The 21,514-nt window shown below is 54.3% G+C and overlaps 2 protein-coding genes across 4 annotated transcripts; one reads left to right on the forward strand and one right to left on the reverse strand.

The window, feature by feature from the left end:
- Nucleotides 1-1,788: 1,788 nt before the first annotated feature.
- FAM171A2 (family with sequence similarity 171 member A2) lies at nucleotides 1,789-12,506 on the forward strand. Of its 2 annotated transcripts, XM_072646019.1 has the most exons (8): nucleotides 1,789-1,946; nucleotides 6,038-6,265; nucleotides 6,667-6,759; nucleotides 7,947-8,105; nucleotides 8,223-8,399; nucleotides 8,536-8,655; nucleotides 9,416-9,548; nucleotides 10,187-12,506. In XM_072646019.1, exons 1-8 carry the CDS (start codon nucleotides 1,841-1,843, stop codon nucleotides 11,646-11,648), a joined length of 2,478 nt encoding a protein of 825 aa, XP_072502120.1. In that variant the 5' UTR covers nucleotides 1,789-1,840; the 3' UTR covers nucleotides 11,649-12,506. The 2 variants fall into 2 exon arrangements, with proteins under 2 accessions (XP_072502120.1, XP_072502121.1); XM_072646020.1 differs by lacking the exon at nucleotides 7,947-8,105.
- Nucleotides 12,507-12,677: 171 nt separating this feature from the next.
- Nucleotides 12,678-20,969, reverse strand: GRN (granulin precursor). Of its 2 annotated transcripts, none has more exons than XM_072646021.1 (13): nucleotides 20,828-20,969; nucleotides 16,863-17,007; nucleotides 16,443-16,577; nucleotides 16,247-16,331; nucleotides 15,525-15,637; nucleotides 15,294-15,438; nucleotides 15,098-15,207; nucleotides 14,751-14,877; nucleotides 14,434-14,531; nucleotides 14,087-14,311; nucleotides 13,674-13,898; nucleotides 13,286-13,516; nucleotides 12,678-13,203 (listed from the first exon to the last, which is right to left on the reverse strand). In XM_072646021.1, the coding sequence occupies exons 1-13, from the start codon at nucleotides 20,851-20,853 to the stop codon at nucleotides 13,084-13,086; spliced, it is 1,785 nt and encodes a 594-aa protein (XP_072502122.1). In that variant the 5' UTR covers nucleotides 20,854-20,969; the 3' UTR covers nucleotides 12,678-13,083. The 2 variants fall into 2 exon arrangements, with proteins under 2 accessions (XP_072502122.1, XP_072502123.1); XM_072646022.1 differs by lacking the exon at nucleotides 20,828-20,969 and adding an exon at nucleotides 20,132-20,234.
- Nucleotides 20,970-21,514: the final 545 nt, after the last annotated feature.

The following is a 21,514-nucleotide window of genomic DNA, read 5'->3' on the forward strand; positions in this document are numbered from 1 at the left end:
TCTCCAACTCATTTCACAGATGAGGAAACTGAGGCAAACAAGGTTAAGTGACTTGCTCAGGGTCACACAGCTAGGAAGTGTCTGAGGCTGGATTTGAACTGAGGTCTTTCCAACTCCAGGCCTGGCACTCTATCCGTTGCACCACCTAATGACTTCATTTTATTTATATTATAACCTTTATATGTGATTGTATACTTGCTATTATATTGTATATTGTTCTGTGTATTTCACTCTGTCTGGTCATGAGTTTTCTCAAGTTTCTCTGAAACTGTCCCTTTTACCATTTCTTCTGTTATATATTGTTATATACTTCTACTTTAATTTGTTCAGTCATTCTCCAATTGACGGGCATCCTCTTTGTTTCCAGTTATTTGCTATAACAAAAAGGGCTGCTATAAATTTTGTACAAATATGTTGATATCTCTGGGTCAGAGGGTATTTACAGTTTAATGACTCTGGGGGCACAGACCATTCCAAGTTGCTTTCCAGAATGGCTAGACCAGTCCACAGTTTCACCAACATTCACCGTGTACTAGAATATGAGTTCATCAGTTTTAGGGGTAAATAGGCTGTGTAAGAGGCAGTGTGCATGGTACTGTCTCTGGAATCAGAAGACCTGGATTCCTATTTGCTCACTACCTCAGCAATAGTTTGATGGTACAGTGTACGGGGTATTGGATTTGGAATTAGGAAAAAATGAATACAAATCCCAGCTCAGACACTCACCATCTATGTGACTCTGGGCAAGTCACTTAACCTCTCTACCTCAGTTTTCCTCCTCTGTACAGTGGGGATAATAATAGCACCTATCTCACAGGGTTGTTATGAGGATTAAATGGTACCACATTTGTAAAGTGCTTTGCAAACCTTAAAATGACTTATAGATACCATGTGACTCTGGACAAATATAATTACTTTGCTGGTTATTGTTACTTAACCTCCCTGGGCCTCAGATTTCTCATCAGTTGAAAGAGAAATACAGAGAGAAAAAGAGACAGATAGACACACAGATACAAGGGGAGGGGGGGTGAGTTGAACTAGATGTGGGGGGGGGGGGTGTAGGAAAGAGTCCTGTCTTCAAATTTGTGAAGGGCATAGTCTTATCTTGTGTCTCAGGGTGAGTAGGAGGCAGTAGGATCAGAGCTAATGGAAGAAAGCTAAAGTGAAGCAGATTTTGATCCAAGGTGGCTCAGAACTCAACTGATGGATGGATGGATAGGGATGGATGGTCGGTGGTATGGATGGATGGATGGATGGATGGATGGATGGATGGATGGATGGATGGATGGATGGATGGATGGATGGATGGATGATGGATGGACTGCCCCCCTAAGTAATGAACTGTCTCCCTACCACAGGAAGTTCCCTCAGAGGTTGGACCAGCACTGGTCCGGGACCTTGTAGAATATGAATGTGAGCTTGAGCTTGCCCTCAGTGTTCCCTTCCAGCTGGAAGGATGGGGGCTGCTGTCGGGAGCCGGGACACTATCGAAAGGAGGGTGGGCGTGCGGGGTGTCGGGACCTGCGGGACTAGGGGCGTGAGGAGGAGGAGAGGCGAAGGGCGGGGAGGGGGCGGCACTGCCGGGCGCGGCCTGCAGGGGGGGCCGGCGGGCGGGTTGAGACAATCGCGGGGAGCCGGCGGAGCGGGGCTGCGCGGGGCGGGGGCTGCGGGCTGTCTGCCGGCGGAGGAGGAGGAGGAGGAGGAGGAGGGAGGGGCGGGCGGTGGCCCAGGCCTGTGCCTGTGCGCGGGGGCCGGCGGCGGCAGGGCAGGGGCAGGGGCAGGGGCAGGGGCAGGGGCAGCGGGCGGATGGGATGGGCCGCTAGCCGCCGGGGCCGCCAGGATGCCGCCGCGGAGCGGGCGTCTTCTGCTGCTGCTGCTGCCCTTGCTTCTCGGAGACGCTTCCCGAGCCCGGGGCAAGGCCCCTCCGGAGCCCCCCAACCCGCAGGGTGAGTACAGGGGCCCCCCGCTTCCCTGCAGAACCACCCCCATTCTCCTGCAGCCCCAAATCCCACCCCAGCCCCCTCCCCCAAGGACGCCCGGAAAGCTCCTGGGGCTGGGGGAGGGGGCCAGGCAGATTCGCTTGCTCCATTGGGGGGCGTGGATCCTGTGCTGGAGGGGCGATGGGGAGCAGGGGCGGGGCCGGGGTGCAGGGAAGGGAGACACAATGGGGAGGGCAGGGGCTCCCCGAAACCCGCTCCCGCCGTGGGTTTCTTCCCTCTTTGGCCCACCTGGGAGGGCACTGCCTGAGCCATTGTCTGCCTGAGACACCCATCTTACTACTAGATGAGGGGGCTCCCGCTGATGTCCCCCTGGGACCTGACACCCACTCCTTTGCTAGATGTGGAGACCTTTTATGGGTCCCCCATTCCTCTTCCCCGCTCCCGGACCCTGACAATAACCCCACTACTAGATGTTGGGTTACACTTTGGTCCCCTCTGGGCCCTGATCCCAGCTCCACTATTAGAGATTAGATACCTCCACTGGTTCCCCCACCTGCCTTGTGGGCCCTGACTCCAGCCCCACTGTTAGAGATTGCACACCCCCATCGATCCCCTCCTTCCTTCTGGGCTCTGAGACCACCCCTACCTTGATATAGGATTGAGTATAGGGGTGTACAGTCTCAAAATTAGTATTGATGGGGGGGAGTGAGCAGGTTTGTGTTGAAGGTAGGGGACTAGAACAGGAGGAACCCAGGCCCCTGCATTCCTTGTGAACTCTGAGGGCATTGTGGGATATGGGACCCATCAGGGTGGTCTACACTGGAAACTGTAGATCCACAATGGTAATCATATTATGGGACAGTTAGGAGAATAGGAGGCATGGGAAGCTGGTGACCCAAGTCCTAGGTTAGCCCAGATTGGAACATTCCCCCCTCTTCTCAGTTTCCCTATACTTGTCTCCCCTTAGCATGGAGGACACATTTCTGTCTTTCCTCAACCTCAGGGGTTTGTAAGGTGGCTGTAGAATCTGGGTTTCTCCATTCTCCCTCTCATCTCCTGGGTCCTTGCAAGGAGTAGAGGGTTTAGTGGAAAGAAACAGACTTCCTGCCAAGCTCTCTCGCAAGGGCTTCTGATACCAGGCCCCCATTATTTGGTCCCTGCCCATCCCTGACTCTTCCAGTCTCCAGTCACTGCCGGATGTATTTAATCCTCCTCCTCACATACATATGTACACACACCTCTCTCTATCAGCTGCTGCCCCTCTGCTCCCCCTCCCCCAAAGGGGGAGTCTCTGTTGCTTGGGGTGGAATTCACCTTCTTCCCCCATTAAGGTTACTCCCTTAATCCTCCTCCACCTCCTGTCCCTCTGGGGTTTGGGGTGGGTGTAGGGGAAAGGTTGCTTGCTGTTCTGAGCACAGTATTTCCCCTCCCTTCCCCAGGAGCTCAGCAGGAAAAGCAGGGGGAGGGGGAGTCTGGCTGGGAAAGGGGACAGGATTTCCTCCTGGAGAGGCAGAACTGAGCCCCTGGGTGGGTGAAAATGAAATATAGTAAGTTAAGTATGGGGGGGAGGGTCCTGGGTTCCAGGGCAAGTTGAGTAAAGTACCTCCCTGCTTGGCAAACCAGGGATAACCTGGGCCACAGGGTGGCTGGGAGTTTATGATTGTCTCCTTAGGATGGTGAGCCATCACCTTCCAAATATCCCCTAAACTGGAATACTACTTTTCACTTCTATGAAATAGCCCCTTCCTCACCAGGGTCCCAAGGGAAGAGTCTCCATAGTGCACAGTATTCCTGGCTATTTGTCAGGTTTTAATGTAGCAGGATAGGGATGGGGATATCCAGAGGCAGAGTCTAGGAGGAACCCTTAGGCTCTGGAATGAGCTTTAGGCTATTTGGTTTAGTTATCACTTTGGATCTTGGTAAATCCCTAGTTCATCCTCTCTCTCTCTCTCTCTCTCTCTCTCTCTCTCTCTCTCTCTCTCTCTCTCTCTCTCTCTCTCTCTCTCTCTCTCTTTCTCTCTCTCTCTCTCTCTGTCTTTCTCTCTCTCTCTCTGTCTTTCTCTCTCTCTCTCTCTCTCTCTCTCTCTCTCTCTCTCTCTCTCTCTCTCTCTTTCTTTCTGTCTCTGTCTCTCTCGTCTGCTCCTTCTAAATGCTGCCTTTTTGGGAAACCCTTGGAGGCTCTGGCCATGGGGCTCTGGAGCCTGGGACATTCCCTGAAGTGGCTACATTCCAGACCCCCAAGTGCCCCCTCCCTCCCCCTAGATCTCCCAGCTGTTGACTCCAGCTGTTCCCAGCCAGGCCCAACCCTTACTGAAAGCTTCTCTGAATTCCTCCTGAGACTGAGGGGCCCTGCCACCTCTGGGGACCATCAGAGTGAGGGGGTTCAGAGAGGCTTTTGCCAGGAGGTGAGAATTCCAGGGGACGGAGGGAGCTGACCTCTGTGGAACTCTATGAGCAGGTATAGGATTGTCACAGGGTTGGAGGCTTTGAGAAAGACCAACCTAGGATAGGATACCAGGGGCAGGCATGACCACATATGCCCAGGAGCTAGATGCCAAATCTAGGGAGCACCTACCAGCGACTGTAGGTGCTTCTGACAGCCAGGATGGCTCTCATACTCCACCTTCAGTACCTGCCCCCAGTGATGCTAAGCGTAGGCTTATAGGATCATAGCTGTGGAGCAAGATTCCTGAACCTTTTTTATGTCATGGGCCCCACTGGAAATCTGGTGAAGTCTGTGGATTCCTTCCCAGGATAATGTTTTTAAATGCATAAAATAAAATATATAAGCTTGCAAAGAAAACCAATTATGTTAAAATACAGTTATCAAAAAACTGACAACTCAAGTTCAAAGATCTCGGTTTAAGAGCCCCTCAGAAGACTCCAATTCCTTCTCTTTACAAATGAGGAAACTAAAGCCCAGAGAGGGTAAAGACTTACCTAAGGTCACACAGGTATATCAGAGTTCCCCTAAGGGGGACTAGCTTGGGTCACTCAGGCCCCTGATCCTACTCCTCAATTTTAGACATAATCTAGGACTGCCTTTCATTTCTTGCTCAGCCCCACTCCCACTTTGCTGTCCCACTTCAGGTCTCTTAAGAATGCCTGGCTCTTGGCCTCATGCTCTGGCTCTGCTCTGGCCAGGACATTTTCAGCTCTTGGCTAAATAGGAGTGGTGGGCAAATGTTTGAAGGTTAGGGAACTGGACTTTGAGGAAGACCCCTGAGCTCCCAAGAAGATGTGGGAGGTGTGCATTGGGGGGAGTCTGTCTAGAATGGGCAGGACACTTGGGGTCCCTCCCCCTGTGCTCAATCCCTCAACCCTAGTTCCCCTTCTCCTGGGGCCCTGCTTCTACACAGAGCCCTCCCAGGAGGAATGAGGGCATCGTCATAGCAACCACTGCTTGGCTGGGGGTGGGTGATGCTGGCCAGCTCCCAGGAAAGGGCAAGCTGTGGGTTAGGGAGTGCCAGGAGACATGTCTGCATGGGTGCAGCGGAAGGAAACCCTGGCACTAGAGTACATGTAGGGGGCCACAAGTCAAAGGATTCTCTGGAGGGTTGAATTGTGGATGCGTGACTTGGAGACTGCTGGTGGATGGTGTAGGCTCATGGACCACAAATCCCATCTTAAATCATCTAATCCCTGAGATCCCCTTCCTTAAATTTTTCCTCAGTTTGCACTGGATATACCCATCTACCCATCTACTTTTCCGACCAGCCCTCTCCATACCTGGCTTCCCACTCTCTGGTCTGGGTTCCCTCAGTTCTCCCCTTAAACCTCTGTCTCTCAGCCCTTTCCCTGGACCTGATAAGTCTGTACTCAAACCACCTCTTTCTGCCAGATCTCCTCTCCCCAGATAGCGTTCTGTAGCTCTGGGACTGCCATCCCCCAAATATAACCCCACCCTTTCCCACCTTTTCATACACTAGGTCCTTCCTGCAGCACCTCTCCAAATTCCTGACTTTATTCTACCTCTCCCTCTGTGGTTCCACCATCATATCTGTCTCTCAGCCTGGACAGCGCCCCCAGTTCTTGACTTCCCCACCTGCAGGCTTCCTTTTTGGTCTCTTGGGCTTGACTCCTGTCTCTCTCAACAGAGGTGTTCATCAAAGTCCAGGTGTATGTCAGTGGGGAACTAGCACCCCTAGCACGGGCCTCTGTAGATGTATTTGGGAATCGGACTCTGCTGGCCACAGGTACCACCGATGCAGAGGGGGTGGCTACACTGCCTCTCAGCTACCGCCTGGGCACCTGGGTGCTGATCACTGCTGCCCGGCCTGGCTTCCTCACCAACTCGGTCCCCTGGCGTGTCGACAAGCTGCCCTGTGAGTGTGGGTGTGTTGGGTGGGACTGGGAGAGAGCATTATTTTACCACTCCTCCCTGACCAGCTGACCCTCAGCCCCTTCTCAAAATAGACATGAGGGGCCCTGTTGTTGGAGCAGCTGCAACCCAGACTGGGACTGATGGGGTGGGGGAGGCCCAGATAGCTTACAGATAAAGCTGTGGGAGTGGAGGGGGAGGGGTCCCTTTTACCTTCCCTCAGTTTGGGAAGTGCCTCTACACAGGGGAAGTGGCGGGGGAAGGATGCAATTTTATGTGTCTTGTGCCCTTTCAAACTGGTCAAAAGGAAAACCTCAAGGAAGGGGTTCTGTGTGGTGGGTGGAGAATTGGGGGGATGTGACCTTGGAGAACCACCTCACTGGAACAGATGCCCCCCTCCCACAGTGTATGCCTCCGTCAGCCTTTATCTGCTTCCTGAGCGCCCTGCCACCCTCATCCTCTATGAGGACCTCATCCACATTCTGCTGGGCTCCCCAGGTAAGGCGTCTCCCTCTGTGCCTTCCCCACTCAGAATCCTGCTTCATTGGAGCTCTTAACATGAGTCTCCTCAAGGTCTTCTCCAAAGAAACTCTCCTTCCTCATCTTCTTTGATGGCACCCCCAGCCCCAAGTCACAGTCTGCTTCACACCCCTTCAGTCAACCAATGAGGACTGAGCTCCTATCAACCTGCCACAGGACTCTCCCTTCCACTCCTACTGCAACCTTTCTATCTCACTCCCCCATCTCTTTTTCTGTCAACTATTGTGATAGCCTCCAAACAGTCTTCTGGCCTCTACTTTATGTTCACTCTGATCCATGTTCCATATACTGCTGCCTTAGTAATCTTCCTCATGTGCCCCTCCTCTGCTCAGTAATCTTCAGTGGCTCCCCATTGTGAACCAACTACAGAAACCACAAAGCCTGACTTTCAATTCTCTCTTTAACCTGGCCCCACAACCTACCTTTCTAGCCTCATCTCACATACTCTCATGTCATCAGCATTCAAAACAGCTAAGTGGGATGATTTTCTCTAATACCTGTCCTTTCCTGTCTCCTTCTGCTTTTGCTAATATAATACCCTATTCCTAAAATGACCTCTTCCTGCCTCCTCCAACTCCATCCCTCAGATTCCAGGTCTTCTTCCTGACTCGAAGTCAGTCCGTCCACAAGCATGTATTACATATGTTCTGTGCTGCAGATAGGGGCAGCTGGATGGGTCAGTGGACAGAGCATGTGGCCTGGAGTCAGGAAGATCAGAGTTCAGATCTAGCCTCAGACACTTGAAGACACTCAGACACCTTTGTTTGTCTCAGTCCACTGGAAAAGGAAATGGCAGATCATTCCAGTATGCCAAGAAAACCCCATGGATACTGTGATCCATGGGGCCATGGAGAGTTGGATATGACTAAACAACAATGTGTGACAGGTCCTGTGTTAAGTGCCAGGGATACAAAGAGATATAGGTTCAAATGGATTCAGCTTTGAGGAAACTGAGGCTGACTAGAGGCTAAGTGACTTGACCAGGGTCACATGGCTTTGAACACAGGTCTTCCTGATTCCAATGCTTCCTAGAACTTAGTGTCACAACTAATAGCAAAGATAAGATTAGAACTCACATGTGCATTCTGCAAACACTGGTTCCTTGCTTATCCCTCTATGTCATCCCTTGGTCTGCCCTGTCCCAGGCGCCCGCTCTCAGCCCTGGGTACAGTTCCAACGCCGGGCAGCTCGTCTGCCCCGAAGCTCCACCTACAGCCAACTCTGGGCCTCACTTACACCTGCCAGCACAGAACAGGAGATGAGGGCCTTCCCTGCCTTCCTGGGCACTGAAGGCAACAGTTCAGGTAAGGCAGATATAGGGTAGCTGAGGATGAGACCAGGGAGGGGAAGAGGGAGGAGGAGGTCCTATTTGACTCGGCTACATTTCCCACCCCTGCCTCTGCATCCTCATCCTCCTGCAGCCAACAGTTCCTGGCTGGAGCTGGCACCCCTGGCTGCAGTGAGCGTCCATCTGCTGACTGGCAATGGAACAGAGGTGCCGCTATCAGGGCCCGTGCACTTCTCGCTGCCCCTCCCCCCCGGACCTCGAGCCCTTGGTACCAGTAGTATCCCTGCCTGGAGATTTGACCCCAAGAGCGGTATGTTCTGGGCTGCAGGGACATTGCTGGATGGGGAGAGGAGAAGAAAGGACAGGGGCAAGAAGGGGGGGCCTTTTTGGGTAGGGAGATCATTGAGTGCGTCCTCTAATGTCATTGTCTCATTTTCTGCCACCAGGACTTTGGGTACGAAATGGGACGGGCCTGATCAGAAAGGAGGGACGGCAGCTCTACTGGACCTTTGTCTCCCCTCAGCTGGGCTATTGGGCTGCTGCTTTGGCCTCCCCTGCGTATTCTGGTGAGGAATCAGTGGGGCTGGCAGGGCTGCATCTAGGAGAGGCTGGGAGGTATTGGGGGACAGGGACATGAGGCATCATCGGATCGTAAACTGAAGGCTGGAAGGACCTCTACCCTCTAGATACCTTGGCTCCCACCTCCTATCTCTGCCCCTTCATTATACCCCAGCCTCTCTCCTCAACTCTGAGGTATAGAAAGGTTAAGGGACTTGCCCAGGGTCACACATCTTCAGAGTAGCAGCAGTGAGATTGGAACATGCCTCTGTTGGAAAAGTCAGTATCTTTCCTCTCCTACTCTGAAGAGGAGAAATCTTCCTCACACCTACTGTGTGCAGAGCACTGTGCTAGATTCTTGGGAGCAATCATTTAGATTATTTTTGTTTGTTTTGGAGGTAGTGGGGTTAAGTGACTTGCCCAGGGTCACACAGCTAGTGTCTGAGACCAGATTTGAACTCAGGAAGATGAGTTTTCCTGACTCTAGGCCCAGGACTCTGTTCACCAAGCCACCACTTTGGCTGGAGTGTAAATTATAGGAAGGGCAGTAATATTTGATAAGGCTGGAAAGTTAGGATGGTATCAGTTTGTAAAGGGTCTTGAATGCCAGACAAAGGACCACTGAAGGATTTTAAACAGTGGAGTGATATATCTGAGTCTGTGTATAAGGAGTGCCACAGAGTCTGTGGTGTGTCCTACTAGAGAAAACTGGGTGATGAGACCAGTGGCTGGGGCCCCCCTCATTCACCTCTCCCTCCTTCTCTCCAGGTGCAGGGCTGGTGACGGTCACATCGGGCATTAAGGATATCAGCACCTACCACACCATCTTCCTGCTCACCATCCTGGGAGCCCTTGCTTTACTTGTGCTCAGCCTGCTCTGCCTCCTCATTTACTACTGCAGGTTAGGGGACAGCCCTCTGACACTTTGCCTGCCCCGCTCCCATTCCCCATCCTGCCCCAGACCAGCCACATCCTTGGCCAATCCATGCCTTCTCACTACATCACTTTCCTCAGGTTCCCTAACCCCAGAAGCTCCTTGATGCCTCCTCCCCATAAGCCATACTCCCTGACCCCCACACCTCTACCTTCTAGACACCTTGGCTCCCTGCTCTCATCACTGCCCCCTCCAGATGCTCCAAACCTCCTTCCCCAACTCTGAATATCATCCTTTGGACATGCCCTGGGCCCTCAACTCCATTCTCTAGCACAGGCTCCTCCATCCCCCTTGCCCTTTTCCTGTTGTGGTTTAATTTTTCAGCCATGTCCAATTCTTTGTGACCCCATGAACCTTACTGTCTGTGGGGGTTTTTTGGCAAAGATACTGGAGTGATTTGCTATTTCCTTCTCCACCCCCTCTTTCCTAGATATACGCAGTTATACTCTGAACAGTAATCTTTCCCTAGATCCCAGGCAAGATCCCCCTCATTTCTTCCTCCTTTGGAGGGAAGGGAAAAGGGCATCTTTATCTGTGCCAGCCTAAACCCCCACCCAGCCCTTCACTTTCACTGAGTGCCCATGCCATGTCTCTTTAATCTACAGAAGGCGCTGCCTCAAGCCACGGCAGCAGCTGCACAAGCTGCCTCTTTCTGGACCTCTGGAAAGTAACAAGAAGGACCAGGCGACATCGATGTCTCAGCTCCACCTGATCTGTGGGGGATCCCTGGAGCCTCCTTCCACAGGGGACCCTGAAGCACCACCCCCGGGAGCCCTGCATTCTGCCTTCTCCAGCTCCCGGGACCTGACCAGCTCCAGAGATGACTTCTTTCGTGTCAAGCCTCGCCCAGCTGGCCGGGCATCAGCAGAGCCCCCTTGTGCCCGGGGAGCAGAGGGTGCGGGTCTTAAGGGAGCCCGCTCAGTAGAGGGTTCTGGGGGACTGGAGCCAAGCCTGGAAGAGTACCCCCGTCGGGCCCCAGGAGGAGCTACCTACATCCATGATCCTCCATCCCCACCTCCACTGCCCTCTCCCTTTGATCACTTCTTAGGGCACAAGGCCAACACAGAAGGCAAGGCCCCTGACTTCCTGCTCTCGCAGTCTGTGGACCAGCTGTCCCGCCCACCGTCCCTCAGCCAGGCGGGCCAGCTGATCTTCTGTGGATCCATCGACCACCTGAAGGACAGTGTCTACCGAAATGTCATGCCTACCCTGGTCATCCCTGCCCACTATGTGAGGTTAGGGGAGTCAGGTACATCCTCGGGAGATGAGTCAGCCCCACCCGAAGGTGCCACTCAAGGCTCAGCCCGGCCCTTTCCCCAGCCTGACCCCCAGCGCCAGCTCCTGCAGGGCCACCCAGGTGCAGGCAGTGAAAGTGGAGAGAGCTGGGCAGGTGCCCGATCCACACCAGTCAGTGGCTCTGTCACCATCCCTGTCCTCTTCAATGAGTCTACCATGGCTCAGCTTAATGGAGAGCTGCAGGCCCTCACTGAGAAAAAGCTGCTAGAGTTGGGGGTGAAGCCCCACCCGCGGGCATGGTTTGTGTCTTTGGATGGGCGCTCCAACTCTCAGGTGCGTCATTCCTACATCGACCTGCAGGCAGGTGGGGGCAGTGGTGGGCGAAGCACGGATGCCAGCCTGGACTCGGGTGTTGATGTGCATGAGGCCAGGCCCCTGCCTAGGCGCCGGCCACAGGGCCCCCGGGGGGAAGAGCGGGCCCCAGCCCCAGCTCCGGCCCCCCCACCAGCCCCACCCCGCCTGGCCCTGAGTGAGGACACAGAGCCCAGCAGCAGCGAGAGCCGCACCGGCCTCTGCTCCCCAGAGGACAACTCCTTGACCCCGCTGCTGGACGAAGCAGTGGCCCCAGAGGGCCGGGCAGCCACAGTGCCCAGGGGCCGGGGCCGCAGTCGAGGAGACAGTTCCCGCAGTAGTGCCAGTGAGCTGCGGCGGGACTCCCTCACCAGCCCTGAGGACGAGCTGGGTGTTGAGGTGGGCGATGAGGCTGGGGACAAGAAAAGCCCCTGGCAGAGGAGGGAGGAGAGGCCACTGATGGTGTTCAACGTTAAGTAACCCCTCCCCTAAGACTGGCACTGTGGTGGCATTGGAGGTGCCCAAGACTCAGGCCCTACTCAAACATACACCTTTCCAGAGCATCAGTGCCAGGGACAGGTGAAACCTGGGTGTCCCAGCAGGCAGCACCAACCTTGAAGGTGTCTGGTGAAGCACTTAAAATGGTCCTTAGTCATCTAGGACTGTAAAGTGTCTGGGATGGGAGGGAGGCCAGGGGCTAGGCCTGTGTAAATCTGCACCTTTCCCCTTTCCTTTCCCTTTGGAATTGCCAGGAGGATGCCTCGGGGAGGGGGAGGGTGGTTGGTGGGGGTAGATGGAGGCTGTGGGGAGGGGGAAGAGGTGGGAGGGGAAGGGTTTGTCCCTGACCTCCCAACATTACCATGTTATGCTGGGGGTTACCCCCTCCCCAAGTGCCTTTTCTCCCTGGCAGCCCAGGAGGGAGAGGGGCTAGGAATTTCAAGGTACATGAAAAGGAATGCCTGGCTCCAAATCCTAAAAACAAACCCTTTTGGAGGCTGGGGGGAAGGGAGAGACTCCCATCATTTGTATAAATACCCTGTATATAGAAAGCTCTATTGTGGGGAAGATGGGGGTAGGGAGACTGGTCAGAGCCAGGGGAGGGGAGGGGAGCTCTAGGGAGGAGGACAGGATCCCTGGGCCAGGAGTGGGGGAAAAAGGGAGGGAGGGAGGGTTTGGCATGTGCTGCTTGTTCACCAGCCTGGGAAGTTGGCATCACGTCCTCTAGAACAACCTGGTCTAGGCTGTTGCCAGGAGTGCCACAGGCGGGCTGCATTGTGAGAGATGATGGGAACCAAAGGGCTGGCTTGAGAGACAATACATAAAAACTATTGACACTGACTGAGGCTGGCATTCTTCTTTCTTGAGAAGAGTGGGGGGGACTGAGGGCGATGGCCCGACTGCAGGAGCTGACTAACGTGAGGAAAAAGGAGGTGTCAGGGCCTGCAGAGAAAGAAAGCTCTGCCCCTGGCACTGTCTTCCCCCAGGGCCACCCCAGCAACAGACAAGCACTTTAACAAACTGTATAAATTTTATTGTATCATGCCCTCTCAAACATCCCCTTGGGTATAGCAGGAAAGAGCAGTTGGACAAAGTTGAGGGGAGAGTTAAGGGGAACCTCGCCCCAAACCAAGATGAACAGTCACTGGAGAACCACAATGACAGAGGCTTCCCCCTGCCTCTGCACTACCCACCCCAACCCGTGGGGGCTGAGGGTGGGATCTGAGGGGGAGAAAGCACGGCCTGGCATTCCTCCCAGGGTGTTTAATGACCGTGATGATGAGAAAGGGGCTGAGAAGACCCAGTGTGGGGGGAGCCACAACTGAGGAGGCCTGAGAAGTGTACTCCACCAACAGTGTCCCAAAGGCTGGGGTGGAGCGCTTGGGTGAGAGTGGGGAGCCCCTGGGGCCCATCCCACTCAGAGCAGCGTCCAGAGGTTGTCCCAGCGAAGTGTCTTCCTTGGGATACATCTGGTGCCCTTGGCCCCACAGCGGAAGCCATCGGGGCAGCAGTGCCTGCCGTCGGCACAGCACACACCCTGGAAGGAGAAAGAAGGCACATGAGGGGTGGGGAGCGATTTTACCAGGGAGTATGATGGAGATGAGGGGAAAGGTACAGACCTTGTGTAGAGGGCAACATGCCCAGAACCCCTTCTTGTTCTGGCAGCAGGTCTGAGAGCTATGGCAATAGTGTCTGCCCTCACAATGCACGTCCCCTTTGTCATTCCCCAATGTGAGGGGCACGGAAGAGGTGGGGGGCTGAACTGAGCCTTGTTTTTCACAGGACCTCGCCTTCACGTTGCAGGTGTAGCCCGATGGGCAGCAGTGTTCTCGATCCTCACAGCACACAGCCTAGAAGAAGTAAGCAGGGAGTCTTTCCATAGGGAATAGTCCCTGGAAACTGCCTTTAACCCAAGGAAAGGAACTTACACTACCCCCTGTCAGATCCCAGGAACGGATGGAGAGGGCCCCACCACAGGGGAAGACAGGGAGACAGGCTGTGACTCACATGGGGCAGCTGGCAACAGGCCCAACCCCCTCGAAGACTGGGGCAGCAGGTCTGTCCATCTGGGCACCTGGTGTGCTGGTCACAATCCACAGAGGTAGAGACCAAATTTGAGTGAGGGGGTACCTTCTGCAGCCAGGGCACTACATGATGCTCAGTCGTACAGCCCTCTGGGCCACAGACATAGCCATGGGGGCAGCAGTACTTGTGATCAGGACAGCACACAGCCTAGGTTGGGGGAGGAGGCACAAGATCAGGAAGGAGCTGCTCTCTGGGTGTGTAGTGAAAAGTCTCACAGCCCAGCCCTGATTTTCTTGGGAACCTCCTATCTTATTCTCTTCCTGGGCTCCATCCTCCTTCCCCCCTTCCCAACCACAGCAGAGACACTGCTTCACCCCACTGGGGTCCTGCTGTACCTCTGGGGCAGGGCAGCAACCCCATGCCCCTGTTTCCAGGAGGCAACAGGTGGTGTTGGGGGGGCAACTGGTGGTGTTGTCACAGGGGACATTGCCCACAGCAGCAAGGGAAGCCATGGTGCTCTCCAGCAATGGTGTACTGTGGCCCTGTTTACACTGGCCGGCCTCTGTGTCACATGTGAAGCCATGGGGGCAGCAGTGGATGTGGTCCTCGCAGCACACGGCCTGGGGGCAGAGGATTGACCTTTGACCCTAGGGTCACCCCCAGAGCTGCAAGGACAGGGGGACCAGGCTAGCTTGAGGCTCCTCCCACCACCTTCCCCATTCGCTCTGCTTCTCCCAGGTACCTCAGAAAATGGGCAACATCCCCAGCCTCCAGACTGCAGGCGGCAGCAGGTGTTGCCATCTGGGCAGCTCACCTCTCCATCACATTTTACCTCCTGCACTGGGAGAGAGAGAAGACAGGAAAGGAGAAGAAAAGAGAGGAGAGGGACAGGTGACAATCATGCACACATGTGCGGGCAGGGAGACAGAACACCATAGCTCTGTACAAGGGCTCTGGACGTGGCAACTTCTAGCCTGCAGGAGCAGGAAAGGGCCTGGGCGACGAGTCTGTGCCACCCAGAACAGCCCAGATGTTCACCGTCCTCTCCTCTCTGAGTACCTGTTTCTGGAGGCAGCTTGGTAACAAAGTCAGTGGCATCCCCTGTTCTGGAGAGGCATTTGCTCATCTGCAGGTCGCACACAGTGCCTTCAGGGCAGCAGTGCAGGTGGTCTGGGCAGCAGACGGCCTAAAGATAGGAGGGAAGGCTGAGGGGAGGCCCATCTGCTGGGGCAGTCTGCCATTGTCATTGCTCAAGTTCACCACCAGAGGGCAGAGTACGGCAGAGTCCCCAGCCAGCAGGCTCAGATGCCCTCGTGCCCACACCAAAAGATGGCTGAAGCCAGGTGGCCCAGATGGGCACCAGCCTGGGAATGAGAGGAGGGGAGATCCTAGGGCCCCTTCCTCACATTTGGCAATGGGCAGCAGCCGTACGATCCGCTAGGCAGCTTGCAGCAGGTGGTACCCTCAGAACACTGGGAACGAGCATCTGGGCAGAGCACTTTGGTGACCATCGTCACTGGAAGAAGAGAAAGAAGCCCTTGCTGAAGACAGGTTCTCAGGGTGAGCTCCTCGGGTTTCCTTCTCCTGCTCCAAGTTCCTTACCTCCCTTTTCTTGCTGAACCTTTTTAGCAGGGGTTTTCTGTGCCAATGGGTAGGTGCCACCACCAGAGGTAAGGCAGCGAGCATGAGCCACATCACAGGAGGTGCCCTGGGGGCAGCAGTGAACCTTGTCTTCACAGCAAGAAGCCTGGGGAAGAGGGGATGTTTAGATGATTGAAATATCTCACTCTGACTCTCCCCACCCCTCCATCCCCTGTTCTCCAGGATGGGTACCTGGGGCATGGGGCAACAGCCCCAGGAGCCATCTGGCATCATGCAGCAGGTAGATTCATTGGGGCACTCGTACTGGCTGTCTGGGCATTTCACTGCCCTGGAGCTGGTACCTCCTGAAACAAGAAACCAGGATCCCCTCCCTAACTCCATGGATTGTCTTCCTTCCCCAAACATTTTTTCTTCCCACCTAGCCAAAACTGTAGTAGAAGGATTGGCAGATGGGCCACCACACCCTTAAGAACTTGCCCAGGTTCACCTCCCCAAGTCTCCAGGTGGCTAATGCAGGTGTATGCCAGGCTAATGCCAAATTGTTCTTCCTGGTGCCCATTTCTAACAGATGGAGATCCTGGAGCCCAGACACCTGGGTTCTCTCCTGGTTTCAGTTTCCCAAAAGCTTTCACCACCCCACTTTCCACTTCCATCCTACCTGAGGAAGAGAGCTCCCTCCCTCCTCATTGGCTCATAGTTTTAGAGATGAAGGTACCTTACAGGCATCTAGTCCAATCCGCCCAATGAACACATGTAAAAACTGAGGCCCAGAGTGATTTGTCTACAGTTACATAGGTAGCAGGGAGCAAAGCCAAGATTCAAACTCAGGTCCTCCAATTCCAAATCCAGGACTCTTTCCTCTGTGTATCTTACTACTTCCCCTGATATATTCCTTCCTCAGCAATCAATGCCCCTGCCCCTCCCTCTCTACCAGAGGCCCAGCTATTTCATACCTTGTACCTTAAAGCAGGAACGACCATCCAGGCTACAGTGGAAGCCACGAGGACAGCAGTGGTGTCCATTACCACATACCACCGCCTGAGGGGGGAAGAGGAGTGAACAGAGAAGAAGAGCATGTTGTCTGAGAGCAATAACAGCAGACTCGAGCAGACACCTCCCTTCTTGGCCACCCCTACCCCAGATCCTTACCTCTGCATAGGGGCAGCAGCTGTAGTTCCCCAAAGGGGTCAAGAGGCAGGAGAAGCCAACAGGGCAATGGGAATCACCCTGGCACATGACGCCCAGCTGTACATTGTTTGCCACAGGTATGGATGACTCTGAATCCTAATGAGATGGGAAAGAACCAGGTAAGGGAAGAGGCTCAGTTCCTTCCTCTACAGGTATCTCTGTATCTTCCTTCTCATTCCCCTTATGCCCAGGGGGCCAAGATGAACAGGATTCACCATTCCTGGTAGTACCTTGGTTTACCCTGGCAGGGAAAAGCAGCTTTGCCCAGTAGTCTGAGCTTGTGGGCACAATGGGTACCAGAAAGAACCTGGCTAAATAGCTCTAGACCCACGGTTAGACGGGATTAGCAACATCTTCCTGGGCACTAGGCTGGGTACTCACCCAAGGTGAATCACAGCAACGGTAGCCAGTTCTTTCTGGTTGCCTGCAGCAGGCCTTAGAACACACCTGTCCATCAGGACATCGAATTCCAGCCACCAGTCCTAACACCAGGGACAGCCAGCTCAGCAGCCTCCACATTGTCCACCTGTCAGCCAAAATTAAGCCAAAGCTTAACTCAACCATAGGTTCTCTCCTGTCCTCCCCAAACACCCAGAGCTCAACTTTATGCTGACAGCCATGAGCCTTCAAGCCTCAGAGAGGACACTGGATATAGTAGGAGTAGTGAGGGATAAAATCCAACTTCTACATATAAAGAGTCTCCCGTGGGGATGTGAAGAGGGCATCTTGGCACCTCTGTTAGGATCACAGATTTAAAACTGGGAAGTGACCTTAGAGGGCATCTGGTTTAACCCCTTTATTTGACAGATGTGGAAATTAAGGGGCCCAGGCATGTTACCCAAGGTCACATAGATAGCCAGTGGCAGAGTTGACATTCAAACTCATTATCTCCTGGGTCAGGCAGCTATACCTAACCTCTGGGAAAGGGGGAGCAGGGAGCTGGAGCCGGATGGGAAGGTCTCCCAAAGGGAACCATTCCTCATTGTGCTCATGTCCTAGTAATCATTCTTGTTTAAACTTGCTTCAAGGATCAATTTGACTGAGAGGAAAGGCTCACATGATTACACCGGAAACAACGTGGTTGGAAAACTTTCAAAAGAAAAAGGGAAGTAGAAAGAATCTGTGAGTCAAGACTCTTCTTTCTCCGTCAACCACATCTGTTTACACCCTTCCCTGGATCCTAAACAGGGGAGCGTAGCCAAGGGGTAAAGAAGAGTGTAGAGCACTAGTCCACACCTAACCCATCTCTCCCATCTCTACTGTAGCTCTCCTATGCCCCATCCCACTCCCCCTTTCTCTACCGCCCTTCTTCCCACCTACAATCTCTCTTCTCCAAGCCCCTTATTCCCACACACCAAAATGCTGCCTCATCTGGACTTCAACAGCTGCTTCGCAGTCTCTTGTCCCCCCTCCCCCACCCTACCCATGAATCAGCAGAGGGAACTAAGTCTCATGGCAGTGGTGGAGACACGCTTGGCTGGCCCAGACTTGTTGGGTCATCCCTTCCTTCAAGCTCAAAGAGGGAAAAGACTGATCATTTCAAGAGTGGGGATGGGGTGGGAAGAAGGGTTTGGGGGGTGATACTAACTTCTGCAAAAGAAGGATAGATGTAAGGGCAGGAAACTCTTATATGGGTTCCCTTACCCAGCCCTTGATTAAGAACTTATGGGGGAGGATGTCATTTTCACTGATCCAAGAAGAGGTTGGGTAATATTAGAACACATTTCCAAGATGATGGGAAGCCAGATGGTGCAGTGGATAGAGTGCCCGGCCTGGAGTTGGGAAGACTTGGTTTCAAATGAGGCCTCAGATGCTTAGTAGCTGTGTGACCCTGGACAAGTCACTTAACCCTGTTTGCCTCAGTTTCTTCATCTGTAAAATGTACTGGAGAAGGAAATGGCGAACCACTCTAATACCTTTGCCAAGAAAACCCCAAAAGGGGTCATGAAGTGTTGGACGTGACTAAATACAACTCAACAAATTTCCAAAATGGAAGCTGGAGAGAGGCCAGGCTCTTGGGATCTGGGAAATGTTTCTGATTCAACTCTTTGTCCCTCTTTCTCTACGTTTGCCTGCCTCACCCCCTCCATCAATAATCGATGAGATGAGGAAATAGAAGAAAAAAAAATCAGGGTCACTAAGAGTAACTGCTAAGAGAAAGTGTCAGCATCATTTCCTGACATAAGCCACAGATGAGATAGGTTGGGAGGGGAGAACAGCTTTAGGACAGGTCTTTGAGGTTACCTCCTTCTTACCCTTTACCTCATCTGAGAGACCAAGTTTCCTTGAAATCCAGATATCCCCAAGCTGGGATGGAGGGAGGGGCAGAAACAGGGAGAGACTAAGCCCCCCAAATCTGATGTAGCTAAGTAGGTGGGACATTACAGTAGTGGTGACGGTAAATTCAAACCCTGCTCTGCAACTAAGTCCCAGGTATCCTTCATCCTACTCTTCCCTGGTCACCACAGAAGTCACTTTGACGAGGAGGCTCCTTTCCTCATCCTCCGCCTTCCTTTCTTCCCAGAAAAAATCCAAAGCTTCTGAGGTCCAGCTAGGTCCTCCTCTGCTTTATTTCTTGTTTTCCCCACACTAGCTAGGTGTTCCACCTGTTTCTCTTTCGGCCTCTCGGAATGTAAGGTCTAAAGATGGGCAGACACCAAAGTCTCTAAGGTTTCCAGCCTCTACAAAATTATTTCCTCTATGGGGAGATGAAAGCTTTTACTTGGATAAACTCCTCCTCTCAGGACCTGAGGCCCTGACCCATACAAGCCCAACCTTTGGCTCCTCCTAAAAAAAAAAAAAAAACCACAGGAGAAATACAACTGAGTTTGCAAAAAAAGGAATCAAGCCTAGGGGAGTTGTGTGTGTTGTGCTGTACAGCATGAAGAGAGAAACAACGTTTTAGTAATACCAATTCCCAACCTCCTCTCTCTCTCTGTTCTTGTGCCTGCTTTGGACCGCCTTGTACTCAGGGCTGTAAAATGGCAGAGAGAAGCCAGGAGGGTGAGACACCCAAAAGAAAAAGTTATTAGGGAGCTGTTGAACCCTGAACCAGACTCCCAAAGGCTATTCCTTCTTAAGCTATTTCTAGGGATGTAGGGAGCCACAGAGGGGATGGGGTGAAGGGGGCCCAGTCCTGTGGCTGTGCCAGGCTGCCCAAGGCTTGATTGTGTCCGGCTCTTCACCCCTTCCCTAGGGACTGAGGGGGGGTGGGGACAGACTCCTGCCTGCCTCCTTCCTGGCTCTGGGGACTTTGCCCCAGCAGATAATAGCCCAGGGAAGAGAGCACGTCCAACTGGCACGGGGGGTAGACGGGACCCCCAGGATGCCAGGGTACCCACTTTTTTTGTTATTTTATTTGTTTTCAGTGTTCTAAATCATTCAGGGTGTCCACTTTAAACGGAGGTGGGGGAGACGGGAAATTAACTTCAAAGGGGTCTGGGGGCCATGGGCAGGCTCCCTTTCTTCCAAGGAAGGCAGTCACTGAGGTCACCGCTCACTAGCAGCCCCCCCGCTGGGGGCTGACCCCCCCCCAAAAGAAGCCCCCCTTCCCAATTTCCAAGCATGGAGAGCCCACTAGCCCCCCCCCCCCCACGCTCCCCAAGCAGAGCCCCGCTGGCCGGGGTCCCCCGGGAGACGGCCCTGCTTACCTTAGCGCAACCCTCACTGCCCTGGGCCACAAACTGCGGGGCCGCAACACGCCGACCGACCCGGCCAGATTTGGGGGCCACGCCCACTTCTTTCCTATTGGCTGAGAGCTCGGGGCCGGCCCACCGCCATTGGCTGCCACCACCCCCCCAGCGGGGCGGCAGAACCCGGACTCCCTCCCACCCCCGCTGCCACCCCGCCAACCTCACCCTCCCATTACGAGAGCGTCATGTGATGGCACGATCACGTGGTCCCCGGGCTGCCTGGGGTTCGGTGTGTGAGGGCGGGGGAAAAAGGGAGGGAGGAGAGCGACGGACGCCGATCACCCCAAGCTAGGCGCCAGTCCTGACCGCGGCCTTGTCCCGTGACGCCTCCGACCCCCCCATCCCCACCCCCGCCCCAGCAGTTCCTTTCCTCATCCAGTTAGGCTGGCCCCTTGGAGCTGGGCCCAGGAAAGGGGAGCTCCCAGGTGCATCCGGTCCGGGCCTCCCACCCCGGTCCTTTTACATAGCTGGGAGACTGAGGCCCGGAGAGGTTAGGGGACTTGTCGGGGCGCGCACAGCTAGCTGCTGGAGCCCGGATTCGAACCCAGACACGGTGCTGGTGCTGGGGGAGGGGGAGGGGAGCTCTCCCCGCCAGCCCTGAGCCGGGCGACCCCGGGTGAGCCCCTTGCCCTCCACTTCTCTTCATTTCCTTACCTGTAAAATGAGGAGAACCCTAACATCCGGCTCAGGGTTGTTGGGAGGAGGGAAAAGAGCCCTTCGTGGAGGGCTGGCAAACCTTGGCGGGGCGCACGAGGGCTAGCCGACGGTCGAGGCGTCCGCAGGCCCCTAGCTGAGTCAGCCGAGGGTGGTCCGGCCCACCGGCCCCGGACGGAACCCCCCCCACCCCCGCAGGCCCCCTCAAGGCCATCCTGACCGACGTGCGCCGGGCCCTTTCCAGTCGTGTCTCGAACTCCACGGGGGGTCCTCTGGTCACCGAGGAGGAAACAAGCTGAGCAAGTCCAGTGACTGCTGGGATCGCGCGCTGGGAAACGGGGGAGGCGGGTTCCGAACCAGGGCTTTTCTCTTTCCAGTCACTGTGGACAGAACAGGGGCAATCTAAGGAAGCCAAGGTCCAGGAGCCAGGCCAGGAGGGAAGCCCTGCGAAACTGTGGAGACTTAGGGGTGCTGGCACCCCACATAGTGACGTGCACGTCCTGCCGCAATGAATTTGGCCCAAGCCTTCTTGCAGCCAAAGACAAGGTTTATTAAAACACAGATAGAAGAGGGGCCTGATTCTAAAAATGCGCCATATTGGCCAGATTCTTAAGTAATCCAAGCATTGGCTAGACCCTTAAGGAGTCTGAGCACTTTGCATGGAGACAAGATGGGTCTTTTATACAA

This window comes from Notamacropus eugenii, chromosome 2 (assembly GCF_028372415.1).
Source record: "Notamacropus eugenii isolate mMacEug1 chromosome 2, mMacEug1.pri_v2, whole genome shotgun sequence".
Taxonomy (NCBI): Eukaryota; Metazoa; Chordata; class Mammalia; order Diprotodontia; family Macropodidae; genus Notamacropus; species Notamacropus eugenii.

What these genes read in the sequence shown, in the direction of transcription:
- GRN (XM_072646021.1), bottom strand. Translation starts at nt 20,853, where the DNA reads ATGTTAGGGTTCTCCTCATTTTACAG. An exon ending in GTTGCTGTGATTCACCTTGG is followed by an intron (nt 16,578 to 16,862) that starts GTGAGTACCCAG and finishes CCATCTCATTAG; the next exon opens with GATTCAGAGTCATCCATACC. An exon ending in CAAGCTGCCTCCAGAAACAG is followed by an intron (nt 14,532 to 14,750) that starts GTACTCAGAGAG and finishes TCTCTCTCCCAG; the next exon opens with TGCAGGAGGTAAAATGTGAT.
- FAM171A2 (XM_072646019.1), top strand. Translation starts at nt 1,841, where the DNA reads ATGCCGCCGCGGAGCGGGCGTCTTCTGCTGCTGCTGCTGCCCTTGCTT. An exon ending in GCGTGTCGACAAGCTGCCCT is followed by an intron (nt 6,266 to 6,666) that starts GTGAGTGTGGGT and finishes CCCCTCCCACAG; the next exon opens with TGTATGCCTCCGTCAGCCTT. An exon ending in CATTCTGCTGGGCTCCCCAG is followed by an intron (nt 6,760 to 7,946) that starts GTAAGGCGTCTC and finishes GCCCTGTCCCAG; the next exon opens with GCGCCCGCTCTCAGCCCTGG.